The sequence below is a fragment of the Trichomonas vaginalis genome, chromosome I (genome assembly GCF_026262505.1).
Source record: "Trichomonas vaginalis G3 chromosome I, whole genome shotgun sequence".
Classification (NCBI taxonomy): Eukaryota; Parabasalia; order Trichomonadida; family Trichomonadidae; genus Trichomonas; species Trichomonas vaginalis.
This window is the reverse complement of record NC_067203.1, coordinates 23,061,421-23,084,098: the sequence shown is the minus strand read 5'-3', so window position 1 is coordinate 23,084,098 and position 22,678 is coordinate 23,061,421. Positions and strand designations below refer to the sequence as shown.

General features: G+C 31.6%; 7 protein-coding genes across 7 annotated transcripts, besides 4 other annotated features; 3 read left to right on the top strand and 4 right to left on the bottom strand.

The window, feature by feature from the left end:
- Positions 1–867: 867 nt before the first annotated feature.
- On the top strand, positions 868–6,413 carry TVAGG3_1035250 (VPS8 subunit of corvet complex family; the record flags this gene model as incomplete). The annotated part of the gene is made up of 1 exon (XM_001580381.1): positions 871–6,381. One exon carries the CDS (start codon positions 871–873, stop codon positions 6,379–6,381), a length of 5,511 nt encoding a protein of 1,836 aa, XP_001580431.1.
- A 381-nt stretch (positions 6,414–6,794) lies between these two features.
- TVAGG3_1035240 (8-oxo-dGTP phosphohydrolase protein) lies at positions 6,795–8,497 on the bottom strand (the record flags this gene model as incomplete). The annotated part of the gene is made up of 1 exon (XM_001580382.1): positions 7,043–8,272. One exon carries the CDS (start codon positions 8,270–8,272, stop codon positions 7,043–7,045), a length of 1,230 nt encoding a protein of 409 aa, XP_001580432.1.
- A 150-nt stretch (positions 8,498–8,647) lies between these two features.
- Positions 8,648–9,768, bottom strand: TVAGG3_1035230 (RNA polymerase II transcription regulator recruiting protein; the record flags this gene model as incomplete). The annotated part of the gene is made up of 1 exon (XM_001580383.1): positions 9,205–9,738. One exon carries the CDS (start codon positions 9,736–9,738, stop codon positions 9,205–9,207), a length of 534 nt encoding a protein of 177 aa, XP_001580433.1.
- A 2,694-nt stretch (positions 9,769–12,462) lies between these two features.
- Positions 12,463–12,499: a mobile genetic element.
- Positions 12,500–13,676: 1,177 nt separating this feature from the next.
- Positions 13,677–13,714: a mobile genetic element.
- A 264-nt stretch (positions 13,715–13,978) lies between these two features.
- On the top strand, positions 13,979–17,152 carry TVAGG3_1035200 (uncharacterized protein; the record flags this gene model as incomplete). The annotated part of the gene is made up of 1 exon (XM_001580384.1): positions 14,097–16,514. One exon carries the CDS (start codon positions 14,097–14,099, stop codon positions 16,512–16,514), a length of 2,418 nt encoding a protein of 805 aa, XP_001580434.1.
- A 683-nt stretch (positions 17,153–17,835) lies between these two features.
- Positions 17,836–19,433: a mobile genetic element.
- Positions 19,434–19,895: 462 nt separating this feature from the next.
- Positions 19,896–20,711, top strand: TVAGG3_1035180 (uncharacterized protein; the record flags this gene model as incomplete). The annotated part of the gene is made up of 1 exon (XM_001580385.1): positions 19,903–20,685. The coding sequence occupies one exon, from the start codon at positions 19,903–19,905 to the stop codon at positions 20,683–20,685; it is 783 nt and encodes a 260-aa protein (XP_001580435.1).
- Positions 20,712–21,152: 441 nt separating this feature from the next.
- On the bottom strand, positions 21,153–21,641 carry TVAGG3_1035160 (uncharacterized protein; the record flags this gene model as incomplete). Its single annotated transcript, XM_001580386.1, has 1 exon — positions 21,153–21,641. The coding sequence occupies one exon, from the start codon at positions 21,639–21,641 to the stop codon at positions 21,153–21,155; it is 489 nt and encodes a 162-aa protein (XP_001580436.1).
- Positions 21,642–21,875: 234 nt separating this feature from the next.
- Positions 21,876–22,267, bottom strand: TVAGG3_1035170 (assembly of large subunit precursor of preribosome; the record flags this gene model as incomplete). Its single annotated transcript, XM_001580387.2, has 1 exon — positions 21,920–22,261. One exon carries the CDS (start codon positions 22,259–22,261, stop codon positions 21,920–21,922), a length of 342 nt encoding a protein of 113 aa, XP_001580437.1.
- Positions 22,268–22,343: 76 nt separating this feature from the next.
- Positions 22,344–22,381: a mobile genetic element.
- Positions 22,382–22,678: the final 297 nt, after the last annotated feature.

Sequence of the window (22,678 nt, the reverse complement as noted above, 5' to 3'; positions counted from 1 at the left end):
TTAAAGTAAATGATAGGATCGAATGAATTAACTCAATAGTTTTCACGCGAATCTTGGTAAATCAAATTTTGATATTACCTATTATGTAAGTAGCCATCGCCAACTGCCAAGAATATTGGTATCAATTGTTCTGGTCTACTTGTATCAAATGACTATTATGAATAAAAAATTCAATGTCAATATTGTCGAAATTAGATGTAAACTCAGTTTCTTATACTTTCTCATGGAGTCATTGTACAAACTGTTTTCTTTTATACTGATGTAACGAATAGATAACTTGAAATTAGTGAGATAAGTTTTTATTATTGAGTAAATATTAGAATTAATGGCTAATCTTTCGGAATATCTTTTTAAATACTAAAGGCATCTTGTTTGTATTGATAAAGAGGGCTTTTTGAAGAGAAAAATTCTTTTTTTATTAAGAATTCTAAGAATTAATGGGATTTATGATGAAAAATAGTGAAAGGAAGCTGTTTGATGTGTCTTTGTGAAGTGCTAGTTTTCCAAATTTTTTCGAAAATTATAAAATTCATATTCATTTCAACATTTTTTATATTTGAAATTCAGATTTTGAAATTTTTTTGGATTTTTTTATTAAAAAATCGAAATTTCACAGTTAATATTAGAGTTTATTATAATACTAAATAGTGTAACCTTAGTTTAAATACAAGAGGAGCATAAAAATCACTTCTATAACACAAAATTTTTGTAGATCGATATGAAAATAATAATTTTTTCAACGAAATGCGAATAATTTCATCTAGTTTCATACAGTTCTAGTACTACAAAAACATATTCATATCCAAATTCAAGTGATTTCCACCGTATCATGTGAAATTTTGAAAGACGATATCGTATCAAAGATAACTCATGAGTGAGGGAGTCAAGCAGGATATCAACATTTCCTACTTGAACATGTCCATTGTTCATGATTTTAAGTTCGAATCACATTATCTATTTGAAAGTAATCTGAAAGGCATATCTTTGTGCAAAGATGCGATTTATATCTTAACAGAACAAGCGAAACCAATGAAATCAGAGTATCATCCACGTGTATTTTCTCCATTTGTAACCAAAGATAAACTCGATGATAATCCATCTGCACTTGCTGTTTCACCAAATGGATTACACTTAATTATTGGCTATCAAAAAGGAAAATACGTGATCTATGATACAAAGTTAGGCATGAGAATCATAAATAACAAAGTGAATTCCGATAAAGTCATCAAATCAATCGTATTTTCCGAAGATTCATCATCATTTTTCTTAATTACAGAAGATACTTATTACCAACTTGAATTAAGACCATCGCTATCAAGCACACAAGCCGTATTACTATCTGAAACCAAGAATATCAGTGTTTCGGATATTTATTGCACAAATAAACTTCGTTCTTTCTTCATTTTAGTCGAAAACTCGAGGTGCACATTATTTACAGAAACCAAGAAGATCACTTTGCTCGATCCTTATGGCCAGGCAAGCCAAAATTCGTTTAGATTACGTGCAATTAATAATTTCGAAGTTGTTACATTCATAATTTACAGTAAAACCACTATTTGGCTTTACGAATTCTCATTAAATGGTGACAACATGCTTGGAAAAAATTATCAAAACCAAGCTCGCTACAATCGTGATTTTGATCAAGAGATTACGGATGCATTCCTGTTCAGAGGAGGAATTGCCGCTGTTGTATTTAAGAATCATGTGAATTCTTCGATATTAATTTTAAATAAGCTCGGACATCCTCTACGCCTCATTCAGAACAACGAAATCAACTTAGCATTGAATGAAACATTCTTACGCTTCGTACAGAACCAAACACTTTACTTTATGAGCACAAAAATTTTATATCGTCTTAAATTCATCAGTTGGAAGCAATTAATACATTTCCATGGCGACAAACGTCAATACGATGAGATATTTAACATCGCGATTAATGTCTACAAAGGAAGTAACATCCAATATTTCGATGTTCCGATTTCCACCCGTGAAAGGTGCACAGCCGTCCAGGAAGAAGTTCTTCCATTCCTAGAAGCCGCGTTGAAGGAGTCCATTGAGAACATTTACCCAGGAGACGACCAATTAGAAATACAAAGGTCCGTTGAAGAGCAAATCAGCATTTTCAAGACTGCTTCCAAGCTGGACATGAATCGCTTCATCACTGGCAAGGCTACAAAGGATCTCTACAAGGGATACGACCGATTAGATTTTTATTATAAATATATTTTCCCAGAAATCATCACATTGGCAGGAAAATCCATCCAGAACTTCGAATCCATCAAAGATTTCCTTGACATTGCTAACAAAGAAGCAATTGACCAGAAAATCAAACTGATTGAACCTAAAAATGTTGAAACAAAGCAGAGAAGTATTGAACCATCGAATACATTCAACAAAGGATCATTTTTGGACATGATAAAGAGCGGAATCACTGCATCAATCATTGGAAAGAACATCAAAGGTGATGAACCAGAGAAAAAGATCACAAAAGAAGAAATTTCCAAAGCAAAAGATGAAGCTGAGTCAATCATGTCTCAGAGCAAATTAGTTCTTGAACAAAATGATAACAAAGTAACAGAAGAGAAACCAAAAGAGACTGTTGAAGAAAATGAAAACAAAGAATTTGTTGAGGAAAACAAAGAAAAAACAGAAGGACTTCCAAAAGAAACAGAAGAAAAACCAAAAGAAATTGTTGAAGAAAACAAAGAAATTGTTGAAGAAAATGAAAACAAAGAAATTGTTGAAGAAGAACAAGCAAAGCCAAAGCAAATGTTGAATTCAGGAAAGCAAGATATAACTGATGACAGTGATGGTTACTACTCAACTGATTACTACTCTGAATCTTCAATCAAATTGGAACAGTCAACTAAAGAAAAACCTAAAGAAACAGAAGAGAAACCAAAGGAAGAACCTCAAAAAGAAACTGAACAAAAGACTGAAGAAGAAAAACCAAAAGAAGAAACAGAGGAAAAACCAAAGGAATCAGAAGAAAAAGTTGAAGAACCAAAGGAAGATTCAACTAAACAAGAAACTGAAGTAGTTGATCAACCAAAACAAGAAGAGAAACCATCAGAAGAACCTCCAAAGGAAACTGAAGTAGTAGAAGAGAAACCAAAAGAGGAAACTGAAGAAACTGACCAACCAAAAGATGAAGAAAAACCATCAGAACAAACTGAAGAAAAACCCAAAGAAGAAGAATCAGTTAAAGAAGAGAATCAAGAAAAACCACAAGAAACTGAAGAGAAACCAATAGAAGAAGAAAAAGCTGAGGAGACACAAAAACAAGAAGAAGAATCTGTTGAAGAAGAGAAACATGAGAAAGAACCTCAGACAGAAGAAGAGTCAAAGAAAGAAGAGAAACCAAAAGAAGAAGAATCAGTTAAAGAAGAAGAAAAACCAGCAGAAAATGAACAAAATGTTGAAGAAGAAGAGAAACATGAAGAATCAGAACCAAAAGAAGAAACTAATGAAATAGAGCCAAAGAATGAAATTGTTCAAACAAGAGAAATCAAAATTGATCAAGAAAATCCGAATTATTCAAGTGGACCAGAGTATTACTCTTCATCTGAAGAAGAATCCGAACAAGAGAAACCAAAAGAAGAAATTCCTCCAAATGCAGAAGAACAAAAACAAGAAGAAACAGAACAAAAACAAGAAGAAACAGAACAAAAACAAGAAGAAATTCCAGAAAAACCAAAAGAAGAAGAGAAAACTGAAGAAAATGGAGACATTTTTGCAAATATCGAAGTTCCTCCTAAAGAAGAAGATGAAATTGTTGTTCCTGAAATAGACATTGATGCTCAAGTAGAAATTCCTGAACCTCCACAACCAGAAACAGAAGAAAAACAAACAGAAAATGAACAAAAACAAATAGAGTCAGAAGAAGAAAAAACAATTGAATTAGAACCTCCACCGGAAGAAGAGGAAGAAACAATGCAAAAACAAGAAGAGAACAAACCATCAGTATTTATTGTAGAAGATCCAGTTTCTAAATCATCAGAACAAGAAAATGAAGAACAAGAACAACAAAAAGAAGAATCAAAAGAAGAAGAAGATTATGAAGAAGAGGAGGAAGAGGAAGAAAAAGAAGATCCAATAATAACAGAAGCCAAAAGATTACTTTATGAAGAAAATGGACCTCAATTTCCACAAAAAACACTTGCAACTCAATACGAAATGGTCAAAAACCTTTCTTACGACATCTACCAATATTCCAGAGAGAACCATTACGCGGAGACACTTTCATATCTCTGGGTTTCCTGCTACAACGATGTCATTGCAATCTGTACATATCTCCAGAAAGCAAACAAACTTTACGAATTCATTTACAAAGCTTTCATTGAGAATCCTTCCGAATTCGACTCCAAGAACATCAAACTAATCATTGCTTGGCTTTACACACCTCTCCCTGTTCCAGGCAAGCAAGAGAAGAGGTGTTCCAGACTCCAGCCATTGATAGAAAGACCTGATTCAAAGATGTGTGACATCATCATGTTGATCATTGGATTTGGAATTGTCAGATTCAGAGATGGAAGCAATTTAACTCCAGAACTCATTGTTTCTCAGACAATTCTCGTTCTCAGTGATTGCGAGTACAAATACGTCAGTCCTATCTTAGATAACATCGCGAGTTACACAGCAGACCACGTCAGAACATTCCCTCTTTGCGTTGTACAGATGTTAGTTCGCTGGATTTTCTCAAGCCAAGGAAATGTCGATGCCAGACAAACATTGTTGAGAACATTGTCAGCGAATTACAGGGATATTATCAACATCGATTCCGTTGATTCTATTCTCATTCCTCACTGCATAAGATGTGGTTTCATTGACATTGTTCTTAAAGTTTATTCAAACAACGCTTACTCAGGAATTGAAGACGTAAAGAACGCGAAAATGACCACAGAAAAATGCAAGAAAATCATTGAAGCATATATCATGTCCACTGACAATAGAAAGAAAGTCTTCAATACCATCAATGAGTTCATCAAATCCTCAAACAAACAAGCAATGTCTGAAGCTGTTTTCAGTGAAGAAATCTTCAGAGCATTGATATTAATTGATAACATACAAAGTGTTGAATTATTGACACAGAAAGAGAACTGGAAAGAAATACACAGGAATATCATATCAAACAAATGTAATAAACCTGATGTTGTTGTCTACAAATACTTAAGTGCTGTTGCTAAACTAAAAGACAAATACCAGATCTTCAGAGAAATATTCAGTGATCCACAAATCCAATCTGTTTATTTCAAGTCTGTCTGTATTTACGAGAAAGAAAACGCACTCAGTTTGTTGAAAGAAGGCGTAATTATGGAGAACGAAGAAGAGTTCAACAAAGGAAAGTCTTCTTATTTGGATATCTGCATAGAAAACCATGTTGTCGATGCTTGTATCCACATTTATTCTCTTCACACTGATATTCCTCACGCGATTGAATTACTCGGGAAAGAAATCGAGAGAGAATTGTTTATCACGATGGAAAAAGAGTGTGGAAAAGAGATGAATATTAAATCAATTGATAGAGTTCCTTCTGAACCCAAGTTAAAGAAGGCATTGGCCAATTTGGACATGGCATTCCAGTTACTCGCGAAATCTCCAAGACAAGGAGCTGCTTTGGATCAAATTTGGAAGAATTTGTTCCTCGGATTTAAGTTGCCGATGTATCTCAGCCAGAAAGAGAAATACAGGTCATTAAGCCAAGGAATCTCTTTATTCTTCAGCTACTTCATTGTACAGATCATCGCGAGATCAACTCCTGAATTGGCTTTGGACATTTTATCAAATGATTTCCAGTTTTTGAACACTGATCAAAACAGATTAATTTTCGAGAGCGTTTTTAGATACTTGAATTATCAAAACGTTCTTTCAAACAATGTCGAAGACATGCTCATTGTCGACTGCAAGAGTTTGAGACAGGGCATTGGTTTCATGTCTTCCCAAGCGAATACAGCTTTCGAAGTTGTTTGCGCTGCTTGCGGACAGCCAATTACTGGCGCCGGAGGAATTGGAATGAGAATTTATAAATGCGGACATTGTTTCCACGCAAATCCTCAATGCGGATTACATACATCATGTCCAAAGTGTTGCGCAACATCTAATGATATAAAGAAGGAAGCTGACTTGGAGAATGACTTGAACATGAATAAGAAGAAAGGATCAACAACAAGAATGACAAGAGGAATGATGGGAAAGATCAGACAGTTGGAAAGAGTTGAATACAGACTGAAAAGAACTTACGGAAAGGATCATGATGAAAGAACAGGCGGAAACAATGTATACTTCATGCAGGAATACCATATGCCTAAGACAAAGAAGATCCAAATGAAAGTTGCTACTCAACTCAAAGTTAGAATTACTGATACTGTTTTGGAACTTTAATTTTAAAGTTTTTTTTTATTGTTGTATTAAAAGTTTTAATTTTTTTTTGTAATTTTTTTATCATAACTCAACTGAGTGAACTCTTTAGATTGATTTTTATTTAAAGATTGAAATGAATGTTTTTTATTGATCTTTTACTTTCATGAATTCGAGTAAATATATACTTCATTACGTTGTGCGCAAATCACATTAAGAGAATCCTGCTTTTCAATCATTTTAAAAGAAATCACGGCAATATTATCAATATTAGATGAGACAAGGAATATTTAACATTTTATAGAAAGGAATGGTACATATATCGTTAGATGAGAAAAAGAGAACGATAGATAAGTTTCCATTGATTTTGAACTATCAACGAAGGAAAAAACATAGAAATATTATTTTGATTTAAAAAAATAAAAAGATGATAAGAATATCATGATAAATTTTTACTAAAATAACTATGGAATAACAAACAACATATATAAATTCATATATATTCGTATAATTATTAATATAATTTTTTTTTGTTATTATATAAAATATGCAATCATGGATCGATTGCAACAGCTTCACTTGGTCTTCTATAACCGAACTTACGTCTTCTAACATAAAAACACATAATTATCAAAAGAATTATTTCAACAAGTGCAACTCCTGAAATAATTCCTATCACTGCATACTACCATGGAGATCCAAACATCAAAACAGACAAAAACATGTAGATAGCAGCTCCAAATGTCCAATCCAAAGATAAACTTGCGAGTTCATCACGTCTGTATCTATACATTCTGTGAAAATCTCCATTCAGACCTCTTATAAGGAAGCTTATGACCATGTGGGCTTGCATAAGACATCTTTTTGTGTATTTATAGGAGACATTCAAATTTTGAGCTTCTGGGTATGTCAGGTTTCCTAGTTTGTATATGGTGTCGATGTAGTTTTGGAAATCCGCGTAAGATGAATAATTCAAAAAATCTAATGAATAGAAAAACACTCCATAAGTATGTATTTTTTCTACATCACCTGGATATGGGATGCATTCGTCACCATCCATGAAAAATGCTGGAATTTTACCGCAAAGATTTGATTGTAGCTTGGAATAAACCATTGCAATCAGTTCTTGGCATTTATCAAAGTTAGTTTGGCCTGTAAAGTTATGTGGTCCATCCTTTAGAACGATTTCTTGAACACTTTCATTGAAATAACAGGGAGAAACCGTTTTTCCCGTTGTATTATAAATGTATTGATCAACGTAATCAGTAACACTTTTATCACCGAATGCATTCCATGAATGGAAAAAAACTTTGTAAGTGTGGTTTCCATCGTTAATTCGATATAAACACTTTTTCAAACCGGATGGATAATCTTTTGGAGCTTCTACAGCAAATTGAAGAAAAGTACCGCTCATTTCTGCAACGGCAATTGTATTTCCAGATTTTAGAAAGCCACAAATAAAATTAGTGGATATCCAAGCAAATAAGCCTTCTTCATCGCCACTGACTACCCGAACATAACTATATTTAATCTCATAATCAAAATGTGATTTTAGATATTTATATAAAACAGTGCGAATTGTCTCTTGCTCTGTTTTCGGAAGGATTCGGACTGCACCTGTTAAAAGTATAAAAATGGGTGTTAAAGTTCTATTGACTGGTGATAGAAAAATATTTGACCCGTTGACGATTAGTTCAGTGAAAACTTGATCTAATTTTTGTGTATCATTAATAGAGGTATGGAAAGGAATATTCGAACGAAAGTAAGCTTGTTGCCCTTGCGAATCACGAAATGCTGTGAAAGAATTAAGATCATCTGAGTTTTCATATGAATAAATATAAAGTCCAGATCCTGTACTACCAGCATCTATTACAATAATATTGTTGCACGATGCTAACGACAGGAAGAAGAACATTGATGAGAAATTTTATGTATAGAATTTTAATTTTGATAGTTTAAATTTACAGCCAAAAATCGATAAGAAATTTTAACATAGCATAAGATCTTGTATATTTGGTTGATTTGACTATCGTTTTGAATAAAAGTAAAGGTTCAAATTTAGCTTATGATTTGTAACGTATTAAAACGAAAGAAACTTGTAGAATAAAAATTGAGAATAAATAAATTGATACATTCTCAAATTTAATCTTAACTTTTTTAGTCACTATATATAATAGCAATCATGTTTGTTAAAATACAATAGATAAATTGAATACCATGTAAAAAAATGCTATCAACAATAATTCAATTAACATGTAATTTTGATCACAAATCTTAAATATAAAATAGCATTCTATCGATTTAAAACCACTTTTTATTCAATTTTACTTCGCTGCGTTTTTGATAAGATATATATAGAATCATATGATTTAATGAATTTCAAAATTTAAGAATCATTTGGGAAAGGTTGTATTATAAAGTATTATATGGCGCAATTGAGGTAATACAATTCACTTCATGAAGGAGTTTGGCTTAAAAAGTCCAAGATCCTCACTTGATATTAAAATTGATTTAAAATGAGTCATCTGGAACATAACTTTAGTATTTTTGTAAGTGCTCTTAAATTGTCTATATTTTTTATTTGATGTTTCCGATGCTAATTTCAGGCAGTTTTCAAAACATCCGAAGTTCTACAAATTTTTGTATTGTATTTATAATTTTCTGATATTTTGCAAATCGAAATTGGATTTATCTTTTGAATTATTAGTCCTAAAGACCCTATCTATATGAATTGCCCATAAGCAGATGAAAATGTATTTATAGATTTGAAATAAAAACATTTATATTTATAGATAGTTAAGAAATAATTACAAAAAATAATAATTCTATACTCATATAATAAATAATCTAAAAATTAAAGTGGGTAAACAAATCGTCAGCAACATCTTCGTTGACTTTATCTTGAATACTAGAAAATTCTTTCAATAAACGTTCAAAAGCTACATTTTCTTCTATAATAGGGAGTTGAACTGCTTGCAAAGCTAGCGCATCCTGCATTGTCATGTTATTTTGTGCATTAATAATTTCTTTTGTTTTTTTTCTGCATAATAAAGCCCATCTATTCTTTATATTTACGTCGGTTCTACCAGGAAGCATTCCAGCGATTAAACTCCATTTAGGTCCGTATTTTCTATATTGGCGTTCTAAAAGATCATCTTCTTCTTGAGTCCATGGTGCTTTTTGTATATCCTGTGAAAGATAGTGTTTCCATCTTTCACGAACCTGCCTCGCAGTTCGGTCCTGCAATACTGCTGCTATTTGTTTCCAATAATGAACTCCATTTTTTTCAACCATTTCCAGAATAGTTTTATCTTCTTCCTCTGTAAATTTTCGTTTTCCATGTTCTGATTTGCGTTCTGAAAAATGTGAAGTTCCGCTCATCAGATCGATGAATACTTCACGAACTTTTTTTATCGTAACTGTGGAGAGATATCTCTCTCAAAATTGAGAGATAACGCAACCGACTAGTAATTTAAAACATTGTGAATAATATATTTATCTGGTTGATATCTAACATTTTAAAAATTTAAGTCTCATCACACTTTTCAAAGCTCGATTTTTAAAAACTGTTTAAAAATGGAGCTTATATTGAAATAGTGTAGAGACTAAAAATTACCACAGACTATTTCAGAGGATTGAGTTGCCACTCAATCCTCTGAAAAGTCTGAGGTAATTTGCAAAGTCTCATCACACTTTTCAATGCTCGATTTTTAAAAACTGTTTAAAAATGGAGCTTATATTGAAATAGTGTAGAGACTAAAAATTACCACAGACTATTTCAGAGGATTGAGTTGCCACTCAATCCTCTGAAAAGTCTGAGATAATTTGCAAAATTAAATTTGTAGTTGAAAGGAATCATTGGTTTCATTTTGCAAAATTACTATATTATGTATAAGTAATCGATTTATTCAATAAATCCTGAATTCGATTTCATTTGAAATTCAGAAACATTGGCTAATTTTGTTTACCTTAACAAAAGTCATAATTATAAAAAAAGATACAATTCCGATTTATTAAGATACTTTATGTAATATTATTATTTTTTACCCTTTTATTTTTTGTGAAAAATATCGATAATCAGTTTCTTTCAAAATTATGTTTAAATAATTTTATTTATAAATAGTATTTAATCAAAATATATTTTGCATCTTTTTGATGAATTAATTTGTCATTTTTTCCTCTTATTTCACTTCTCTTAAATTTGAACTATTGAAACTAAATAGGTCATCATATAGAGGTTACTTTACACTATATTTTGCGCTTAAATCGCTTCCCTTGATGAAAAATATTGATTATTTGCAATTTTTCCTTTTGTAAAATTTATACCAATCATTATCTTATTTATTTTTGATCTAATAAAAGATAATCTATTCAATTTTCAAATTCTGTACATTAATTTTGGACAAAATAAACACTATTGATAGCTATAAAATAATGCGCTTTGAAATTGATATCGATTTTTTTCACACAATAATACTGTAAAACAATGATTTTAATTGACTATCTTGATATTGATTACATATGATCGTTTAGCAATAATCGACTTTGGCCACCTTATTTTAGCATTTATCCATCAAATTCAAAGAGTAATGTGATCATCTCATGTATATCTTGCTATATCTATTCATGTATATTAGTTGTTTTTTTCTCAAGATGAGTCATATATTATCGCTGTTGATATCAACTCCGAGTTGTCTCATCAAATTTCATTTCTAATTGAATTCAATTTAAATTCAATCTTTCAATTAAACTATTCTGTATTATAAGGAATGCAAGGACATTTACTGCTTGAAAATGTACAATTTTAAATCTAGTTGTCGAAATTCATTCACTTCATTCATTTTAGCATTTTTATTGCTTTTTTGTTTAACGAAACACTCTGAAAAGCATTCTAGTAATTTGTTTTCCATGGTATCTGAATGTTTTTTAATGTTTATTAATATTCCCGTTTCAATTCAAAAATGAAAATAATTTAAAGCAAACGGCGGCAACTTTTGAAAACATTGATTCTATTTCCGTAATTTCAATTGAACATTTGTTTCGAAATTGCATCCAGATGAATAGATATTTCTTACAAAAATTTTCACTTCCAACAAATAACCTTTCGACACTATTGTTTTTTAAATATTTTATTTTCTTTCCTGCTGCTTTGTTACATTCATTAAACGTCTCAATTGTAAAATCATATTGAATTTTTTCACTTGAAAGCAGAGTCGTATGTTATATTCGTTTAATTGAATCTTATTTTAATAATACAATAAAATTTCTGCATACACTTCAGAAAGAATTTCAATTGTGAGATTTTTGAGAAGAATTCTCAATCCAAAAATCTATTACTAATTAGAAATAAATTAAGGGTTTCGTTTTGCTAAAATTGTCACTTTTATAGCATATTTGTTTTTGGATGTTTTGCGAAACCAAAAAAAAACTATGATATACAATGTGTGTGTAAAGAAAATACTTTATTTACTAGTTAAAAAATCATTTGGTATTGATCAAGTTTTTTTTTTCTGGATAAGATATTATATGGATAATTGGATAGAAAATACAATTATATAATCTTGTACCTGGTTTAATTAAGCTAATTGTCATCAGAAACTTGTAATTTTTATGAATTTCAGATTTTCTTTTCATTACTGCTTTTCTTAATAGGTCAAGTTCTTATTTACGTTATAAAGTATGATATTTACAAATATCAAGTTATCGTGTTTTTTGAGAAATTATGAGAAACAAACAAAAATGAAAAAGATAGGAATAGCAATGAATAGTGATGTGGGTATAGAAAATGTAAGAGATATGAATGCAAAGCAATCAGTATTTAGGACATTGACCATAGATTTCGAAAAAAAATGCTGCATATTGAGCGAAAACTATGATTATATTATAAGGCTGTCATTTAAAGCATAATGAAACTATTCCCTTTTCATTTTAATCGAATAAGATAGTAAAGATTTTTGAATTAGCTAGAAACTGATGAGATGTTTTCACAAATCAGATTTTTAATCTCTATAATGCATAATTCACTCAATATCTCAATTTTGATATTGCGAGATATTTTTGCTATCGGTTTCGCAATTTTGACACAATAGCAAGAGGGTTCTATTGTAATAAACAGAAATTCATCAAAAGTGACAGCTCTCAATTTTTTGACATTTGTAAATTCTAAATTGAATGAGAAAAATGAAATAATACTAAGCATAATACAATATTCTAGATTTAATTATAATTAGGAAAAAGTTAGTTTTGAGAGTACTTTTCATAGGCATATAGAATGAAATCTTCTGAAAAATAATATCACATAAACTCATATTATTTTCTAATATATAACTATTTTATATAAAAATCAAATTCAATGATCTTAAAAGCGAAGGATAAACCTCAAAATTTACGAATATAATGAGTGGGAATATAATGCTTATCTATCATAAAACCATATGAAATATCAATTTTTGCTTTACGCCTAATTTTTGACGACAATTAGCAAAAAATGTTAAATGTTAACACTCAGTCCATTTGAATATGAAAAATAAAATTGACTTTGATTAAATGTTTTTATTTATCATGCAATTCTTCTTGCGACCAAAGATTTGAATAAAAGTTCAAAAAATAAGATAGCTTAAAAAATAATATACGGTAGTGTTTACTAATAGATGAATAGTATATAAATTCTATTAAAATGGATTTGATCCAAAAAATATAAAACCAAAAATAATTGTTATAATTTAAATGAAGAAGTAATTTAAAACGATTTTATTTATGATCAAATTTTATATATTTTTTTGGATCAAATCCATTTTAATAGAATTTATATACTATTCATCTATTAGTAAACACTACCGTATATTATTTTTTAAGCTATCTTATTTTTTGAACTTTTATTCAAATCTTTGGTCGCAAGAAGAATTGCATGATAAATAAAAACATTTAATCAAAGTCAATTTTATTTTTCATATTCAAATGGACTGAGTGTTAACATTTAACATTTTTTGCTAATTGTCGTCAAAAATTAGGCGTAAAGCAAAAATTGATATTTCATATGGTTTTATGATAGATAAGCATTATATTCCCACTCATTATATTCGTAAATTTTGAGGTTTATCCTTCGCTTTTAAGATCATTGAATTTGATTTTTATATAAAATAGTTATATATTAGAAAATAATATGAGTTTATGTGATATTATTTTTCAGAAGATTTTGTGTTCTTCTTCAAAATTTTATTTTTTTATTAAAAAGAATCTTTACAAAATATACATTTACTTTAATTAATATTTAAAAACGTGCTCTATCAAAAGTTCCAAAAATTCAATATTTTAGCTTTTCTGAGGTGTCACTTTTGATGAATTTCTGTTTACAACACTATAAGCATTATTATCAACGTAGAATCTGAATATCATATCAGAAAATGTCGCAAATCTGACATTTACCCGACCAAATAGCAAAAATAATTGAATACTTTTCGCAAAAACTTTAAAAATCGATAAAAATATGAAATATAGATATTAAAGAGACTTTTTATATAATATTCATAAAGATTTTCCAAAAATATGATACCGCAAAATTAAAAAAGTGACGTCTTGAGTGGAGTCAAAGGTCGAAATTGCTAGCTAAATGTTTTTTTAGCGAAATTGCGTATTGTACATTTTTTTCGCAAAACGAAACCCTTAAATAAATTAACAATAAAATAACAAAAATTCATTTCCTACAAAAACCCCCTTAAAATTTTTTCAAAGTTTTTCTCATGCCGATGCTTTCTCTGTCTGGTGTTTTTATGTCTTTGACATCATTCTGGCAGAACATAGGCATTAACATCAACTTCCCAGAAATACCAATGCCTGCACCAATTAAAAAATGCTTTACAATTTTACAAACGTTTTATAATGATATAATTTTCAATGTTGTACCTGAAATTCCAAAGTTCGATTATCGCGCCAAACTTGTTATATTATCTCTTGGCCTTACTCTCGTACTCGATATTGCAATTATGTGGTTCGTTAATCCAATTTGGCAAACATTTCTTCACGTTGGCGATATGGCGGCATTTGGCATTTTAGGATATTTCTTAACATATGGACTAATGGAAAAGTTTACGATGACATGCACAATTCTTGTTCCTGTTTCTTGCGGCTGGCTACTTGTCAGATTGCTTTTCAAGTGTAAAAAGTTTTGCAAGAAAGACAAAAGCTTAACATCAATCGCCGAAGATCTAACTCATCACTTTTTGCATGATATCATTCCAGGAATTGAAAAGCTTGATAACCTAGAAGAAATTAACAAGAAGTTACAAAAGTACTCCGGAGTCATCGAAATTATCCCTGTAAAGCCACCGTGGTGGATTTTATTCTTCCAATTTATCTTTGGCTGCATTTTCATTGCTGCTGGCCTTTGGTTCAGCGGAATTTATCAGATCCCAGGAGTCACCATCCCACCGCTAGTTGCTCTCTTTGGCCAGTACGTTCTATACATTTTGGGTTCATTCCTCCTTATTCTCTTCTTCTTGAAGGCATTCCAATGCTCCCGTAACTTCTTATTCAAGCTCAAGAAGTTCATCAAGCGCTGGGGCCTCAGATTGCTCATGTTCGCCCTTGATCTTCTTTATATCCCAATTCTTACAGTTTTCGTTTCCCAGATTACCCCAATTAAGACAGGATGTGAATACGGAACAAGTTTCCATGTTAACTACGATGGAAGCCGCTGGGATCTTATCCAAAACCATTCCCACGTCTGCATCCCATGTGGATTCCAAATTTCCAAACAATACGAAGGCTACTACGATGCAGTTCACAACGGAACAATCTCTTCTTTCATTGAACAAAATCCAGGCATTGTTAACTATACTTACGGATATATTACATCAGCCAACAACTACAATTACCAAACAATGACTGAGGCTCAAAAAGACAAGTGTTCCAACCTTTGTTCAGGCCACAAGACACTTTTCTTAGAAGCCGACCAATCATTGTACTGGTTCAAGGAAGTTATACAAGTTAACGGCGGATCCATATTATTCACTGTCATCTTCATCATGTTTGGCATTCCATTCCTTTATTCCCACCTCATTTTGCATAACTCCTCAATTATCAAGGACATGAAGGTCTTTGGTAACGATGAAAAGGAGAAATGGCAGAACTGTGTTTCAAGACTCCATACAACAGGTATCTTCCTTTTCGCTGAATTCATTTCAATTAACGTTTTCTGGTCTGTTGGAGTTCTTTTCTACAAATTCACAGTCATGGCCATGTCCACACTCACATCTTCTGTCAACAAGTACATTTTTACTTGCATGCCAGTGATTTATCTTATTATGTTCATAATTGTTGTGAAGAGACGTCCACACATGAACAAATTCAACAATGTATTGGATGCTATCCTTTATTTCCTCAACATCCTCTTCTCATTTGTTCCAATTCTTGCACTTAATAAGGTAATTATTCCATCCAAGTATTTAGTACCTGTTTCCTTCGCCATTCTTGTTATTCCATTCATCTCCATCGCATATTTCATCATTGCTTCAATGTGCCGTAAGCCATCTGAAGACGATCCAACAGTTATCAGACACTTCTCAGAGGAAGAGTTGGAGGAGAGAGAAATGAGAATCAAGGCTCAGAAAAGAGCAAGAAGACCACGTAAAGGAAAGAAAGTCAAAGAAGATCCATTTGTCATTGAAGAAAATGTTCAACCACAACAGCAACAGCCACAATACATTCAGCCAGGTTATCCACAAGGAAATCAGTATCCACAGTATTATCAGCAGAATTATTACCCACCAAACATGGTTGACCCACAACAACAAATGCAAATGCAACAACAACAACCAATGATACAACTTGCTGATCTCCAGGATGTTGATGAACTCGATTTCCTCCCAGAAGATTACACAACAATCACAATGGAACAGATCGAAAGCATCAATAAATCAAGACACATGTCTCAGGATGAAAACAAGACTTTCAAAGTTAACAAGATTATCCTCGCTCAGAGAATGACTGAAATGTACGACATCTTTGATTTGATCATTGATGGTTCAACAATCGGAAAACTCGCAAAATTCCTTACTTCTGCTGTCCTTTTCGCTTCAGGTGCTTTGGGTTGGTTCATAGCAGCAATCATGATTAGATACAATCACAGAGAAACAGCTATTTGCACTCAATATCTTTAATAACAAATCGAATTTACCCAGATTTTCCTTACTTTTACCACTCCCCATGTAATTTCTGGGGAAAACGATAATTCATTTTTTTATGGATGAATAGATCGTTTTCCTAGAAAGGACCTCATATCTCTGGCTAAAAAGAGTGTCAGATCCTAAATAGATTATTGATCTAGTGTACAAATCCAATAAAAAGCCTATTTTTTTGGCTTTTTTGGTGCTCATTTTTTCGAAGATCTACATGAATATGGGAAACCATCGGATTTTTTTGGTTAACCCACATCTTCATGTAGTCTGGACTATCTTTCCTCGAAGGACCTCTTTACGGGTGTAAAAACTCATAAAGTTCTCAAAAGATTCATTCTCGATCTCCATGCTGAAAGAATTTACAATAAAAAAGAGATCTACGCATCAAACTACAGCCATAAATGAACTGAACCCCTAAAGCTCAGCTCTTAGTTTATCAAAAACGTCGAAATCCTTCTCATTGCAATCAAATTTTCTCAATAACTCATAAGAAAAATCAAATTTTGATTAAGCCGATGTTATAGGTATCACAAATACTACAAACTTGAGCAATATCGAAATTGCCAGCAAAAGTTTGAAATTGCATTGCTCATATTTGTTTTGTAAACTAAAAATCTGCTTATATTATTCATTAATTTTTTATATATTATTCATATACTTTAATAAAACAATACTATTTCACCTTAAAAATGAATTTCATAAGTCAATATTATTTTTTTGAAAATGTATCAATTTTCGATTAAAACAACATGAGAATAAAATTTACGCAAAATTATTTTAAAAAATGGTTTTAAAAATTTACAATTGATGAAGAATAAGATTGCAAGAAGTTTTGAAGTTTAATTTTAAGAAAAAAAATTCGGATATTATTCATGGATCTAAGTAATCTGATATTTGAGTATCGGCACTATGCATAAAACATATATTTATAGTTTTTTTGGAGTTTTATGATTTTAAATATATTCAAATTTGGCAATCCAATAGATTTTTAAAAAATAGGTAAATAAAAATAGATTACATATGCAGCAGATTTAGAACATGAAACAAATCTTATAGTGACCCAAAAAAAATTCATGATCCAAAAAAGAAAAAAATTAGCTAAATGGGAATCAAACCTTGGCATAATGAATCATTATGTCAGATGTTTCCACTACACTACACCTGCAGTTCCAAAAATACCCTTAGTGGTTCTATTTAATAGCTACTCCCAACGATAGGTGGTGTCCCCAGCTTTAGAGAGGTGGTAAAAGTAAGGAAAATCTGGGTATATTTTTTTTGTTTGAATAAATCTGAATAATATTTGTATAGATCCAAGGTGATGTGATTTTTGCATCCCTGGGATGGACGATACACCCAAAGTGTCACCTTTTTTGGGATAACATGAATTTTAAATATCATGAGAGTTCTGCAAACCATATGCACAATATCTATTCAGCCTGACTTCTTGTATATATGAGTTAGACTTCTTAAATATTGTGCTTGGGGCGATATAAGTATTTCCGAGATTACCATCGTGCTCTATAGTATGCTACTTCTCCCTGGTTCTAGCTCAGTTCCAAGGATATTGGCGTTCAAGGATTTGGCAAGGTCCTTCCGAAGTCTCTCATTCGATGAGAGATTTCGGAAGAATCTTGCCTTAAAGTACTCCAACTCTTGTTCTTTTGTTCCTAAATAGTGAGAAAAGTTATTTGACTACTTAAGGTAGAGATTATCCGAGGTCCCTCATTTGATGAGGGGCCTCGGATAATCTCTGCTTTAAAATTGTACACTTGTAGTCCATGAGAGTGTAAGTATACATTGATAGGACAGCTTTCTTCTGAAGTCTTAGATTTGATGAGAACCTCAGAAGAAAACTGTCATATTTTATAGTAAAAGGAGTTTCAGGAGCTCCAAAGCTCCCTTTCGTAAGGATTAGGAGCTTTGGAGCTCCTGGTTCGGAGATGTGTTTCGCATCTTTCATCAGCAAAGGACATTTACCATCTGGGACTTTGTTGATGGAGACTCAGGAGCTCCAAAGCTCCCTTTAGTAAGGATTAGAAGCTTTGAAGCTCCTGGTTCGTAGACGTGTTTCGCATCTTTCATCAGAAGAGGCCCAAATGGTAAATAGCCTCTGCTGATGAGCTTCAGGAGCTCCAAGACTCCCTCTCGTAACGATTAGGAGCTTTGTAGCTCCTGAAGGTAAGGTAGGATTGCTCTGATCTCTAATCAGTAGATGCCATGCCTCATTATGAACTCTAATGACAAGAGATCAAGAGCTCCAAGGACTCCTTTTTTAGTTAGTGGCGTTCTCACCATTTAGTAGGATTGCTGATCCTACTAATGAAGTGATCACTTAGTATACGTTTTGAATAAATTGAATTTTTTTTAGAATTTAGTATTTTTTATAGACATCACATGTATATTATAAATACATAAATATATTCTTTAATTCAAAAAATTCAATTCGGTTTTGGGATGGGCATCCCAGCCCCAAGTATTCAATTTTATTCAATTTTTTAAGAATTTTGGGTTGGGATGCCCAGACCAAAACAAGCTTTATATTTTGATGTGTAGATACGTATGTGTGCATCATTGTTGTGTTATATATTATGTTTTTAATGAAAAAAAATCTGATTCAAAAAAAATTATCACTAATTAGTTGATAATATAAAGAAAAAATAGATAAATTGTATGTTTTGAGAGTATTTATCCACATTCACTCATATGAATTTCATTAAATAGTGTCTTTTTACTCCCAAATTTATTTTGAATTATTGAAATCAAAGAAAAAAAATCAGAAAAATTTCTCGAAATTTTTATTTTCAAAAAAAATTTGGATTTTATATTGAAAACTGACACTGGGAGGACGATAGGGCTGGGATTGGAGATACCCCGCTCACTTGGGAAAAATACGGATCTATAATATTTGTTAACATACTTCTTTTTTTTCTTATCATATTTGTAGTTAAATTATGTTCTTTATTTGACTGTGGATTTGTTCTTTATTTGTAGTTAATTATGTTCTTGATTTGTAGTTACCAAATTTGATTATATTATGGTTGTAAATACAGTAATTATGAATATAATTATAAACCAAAGTAAGCATTTCTAAGGTAATCCGTTGATAACACTATAGTTTTTTTAGGTATTGATTTATCCATGTGAATTAAGACCTTATGAGCACAGTATGTAATACAATATATTCTGTGATTGGCATTCCGATATTCATGTTTTCAAAAATCACAATATTGAAAAATCAATGTTTATTGAAAATTTGAAATCATAAAACTACTTCTCTATGATTGTAAATCTTGTAGATATCATTATTTCATATAACAATCAATATTTGAGGGGCGCAAAAATTGAGTGAAAATCAGACCCAATTTTACATATGAATTTAGACGGAGCGCTTGAAGTTTTTAATACAAGTCTTGATCAAATAATAGGCAGTTCAGAAGATCCCATGCTTAGCATTCGATGGATTTTCCAAGATTTTCCTCAATTCCAAGAACAAATGTTACAGAGAGTTTTCGAAAGAATCATTGATCCACCATATTTAGAAAAAATCAAAACATCTCAACCAATTCTTCCTTTAGTACAAATTTTGGGCTTTGTTGCATCTGATCATCCACATTTGCGCGAAATTATTCTTATTAACAAAATACAAGAGTTAGAACAAGCTATTGTTAGGCAAAGGGATATGGAAGCTGATCTTGTGCTAAGACAACTTGTTGATTATGCTTTTCAAAATCAATGGATTACTGTACAACAATTTGGAATGATTAGACCAGCTTTCGACGTTACAATACAGCCAGCTATAGAAGAAGTTATCGTTGCTCCAAAAGAGACAGTTGAAGAAGTAGAAGAACCAGTTGAACAAAAACCGCGTGCATATCGCGCATGGATGCTTCCTGCTTCCGTTTGGGGCCGTGGAAATTCAGAAGACTTATCAAACCTCGAAGTTGATGATAGATCAAAGGTTGAATCAACAAAAACTCAAAAATATTTCAAAGTCACACCAGAATACGAAAACAAGCGCTGCAGCGTATGCGGCGGTTCATTTACAAAAGGTATGGTCATGCACGATGTTGTTTTTACCGATGCAGAATACGTCAAAGGCAGTGGCTTAGTTCACATCAAATGCAAGCCTAGAATCTTAGATTTCTTGACATAAGAAACTACATTACCTTGTTTATTCAGATTTCTTCAAAGAAATATTTTTATTAATATTTTCTTATAAAAAATTGTTTTATATTTAATTCAACATTACTTTTTTACACAAAAGTTTCACAGGGTATTATAAGAAATTGTAAAAACAAAAGAAAATTTTTATATTTTAATTCTATAGAAGGTCTTCTAAAATGAGGAATGTAGTGATAGTATCTTGCCTAAACAGCACTCATATCCATATGTAACTTCATACAAGCTTATCTATTAATTATTCGTTATTTATTCGATTACAAACAGTAATTAGTGATTCGATATATGTTGTTTTACACAATCATATAATTATATGTCAATGGCATATTTAGGAATATTTTTGATAAAATTTGGAAATAAAGGGTAAAAGAAGTAACTATTAAAGAATTTTTAATGGTAATACAAACAATAGATAGTTATCAAATAGATAACTATAAAAATCTAGAGAGAAGATGACTCAGAGTCGCAATCACTTTCAATCTGCCTGGCCTCAGGAACAACAGATTTTGCATCTTGCTTTACATCCTTGTCCGATTTGGCGGCATTTGAAAGGTCTAAACTGGAAAAAGAAACAGTCATAATAGGTCTCAGATTTGTACCAGAAGTACCTATTTTTTGCATATTTGGTAATTCATATTTCATTCTTGTAAATGAAGGAGATTTTATAGGTGTCTTTTTGGATTTTAACAAAAATGTAAATTTATTCGGCTTAGGGGTCTCTTGTGGCTGATTGTTTCCGACTGAATGCACAACAGGACTTGGAGGAATGTATTCCTTTTCAGGAGAAATTTTCTTTAATGAATTTTCAGTAATTTTCTTCTTCGAATCATTAAATTTTAACTCATCAATGGATATAGACACAGGTATAAGAGATGAAAGCTTTCTTGCTAATAACAAACCTTCTAATTCAGAATCCTCTCTATCAGCCATAGAGCCAATATAAAAAAGTGACACAAATGTGTCGTTTCCTCAATCTCGCTAATTAACAGTTTTTATGACTCATCAAAGATTATATCATTTCCTTTCCAAAAACCCCGTATATTTTGTATTTAAGATATATGCCAAGCTTTGAGATATCAATTTTTATTATATTGTTTGAGAGGTAAATGAGTTATATCAAGAGATTTTAAAGGACTGTAGGCAAAAAAATTATGAGTGCCAATTAAGATATAATCTAAATATTAGCCAACCATTTATTCTAGTAAAATTTAGTTCTTCTTTGCAACTGGCTTACGTGCTACACGCTTCTTAACTATTTGTACCATCTGGTGTTGGTTACCTTCCATAGCTACACCAGCATATGTGCGTGTGGCCTTCTTGCGTTGGGCGCGCTTCTCTGTAGCAGCTGTATCAGCGACAGACTTCTTGTGGTCGTGGCGGTAGTGCTCTGTCCAGGCGATTTTACGTGGGTTACGCTTGCGTTCCCACATGCGGAAGGCCTTGCGGGATTCGAAAGCCATAAGGTGCTTATCTTCACGAATGTGGACACGGCCGTGACCAGCATGGAAGATGTGTCCAGAGAAGCCGCAGATTTCAGTCTTTGTACTCATTCTACTAGGCCAAACCGCATGGCTTTCAAAATTATAAATACGGTTTATAATGGATAAATAGATAGCACATATTCAATTATAATGTTGTAAACAGAAATTCATCAAAAGTGACACCTCAGAAAAGCTAAAATATTGAATTTTTGGAACTTTTGATAGAGCACGTTTTTAAATATTAATTAAAGTAAATGTATATTTTGTAAAGATTCATTTTAATAAAAAATAAAATTTTGAAGAAGAACACAAAATCATCTGAAAAATAATACCACATAAACTCATACTATTTTCTAATATATAACTATTTTCTATAAAAATCAAATTCAATGATCTTAAAAGCGAAGGATAAACCTCAAAATTTACGAATATAATGAGTGGGAATATTATTTTTCAGAAGATTTCATTCTATATGCCTATGAAAAG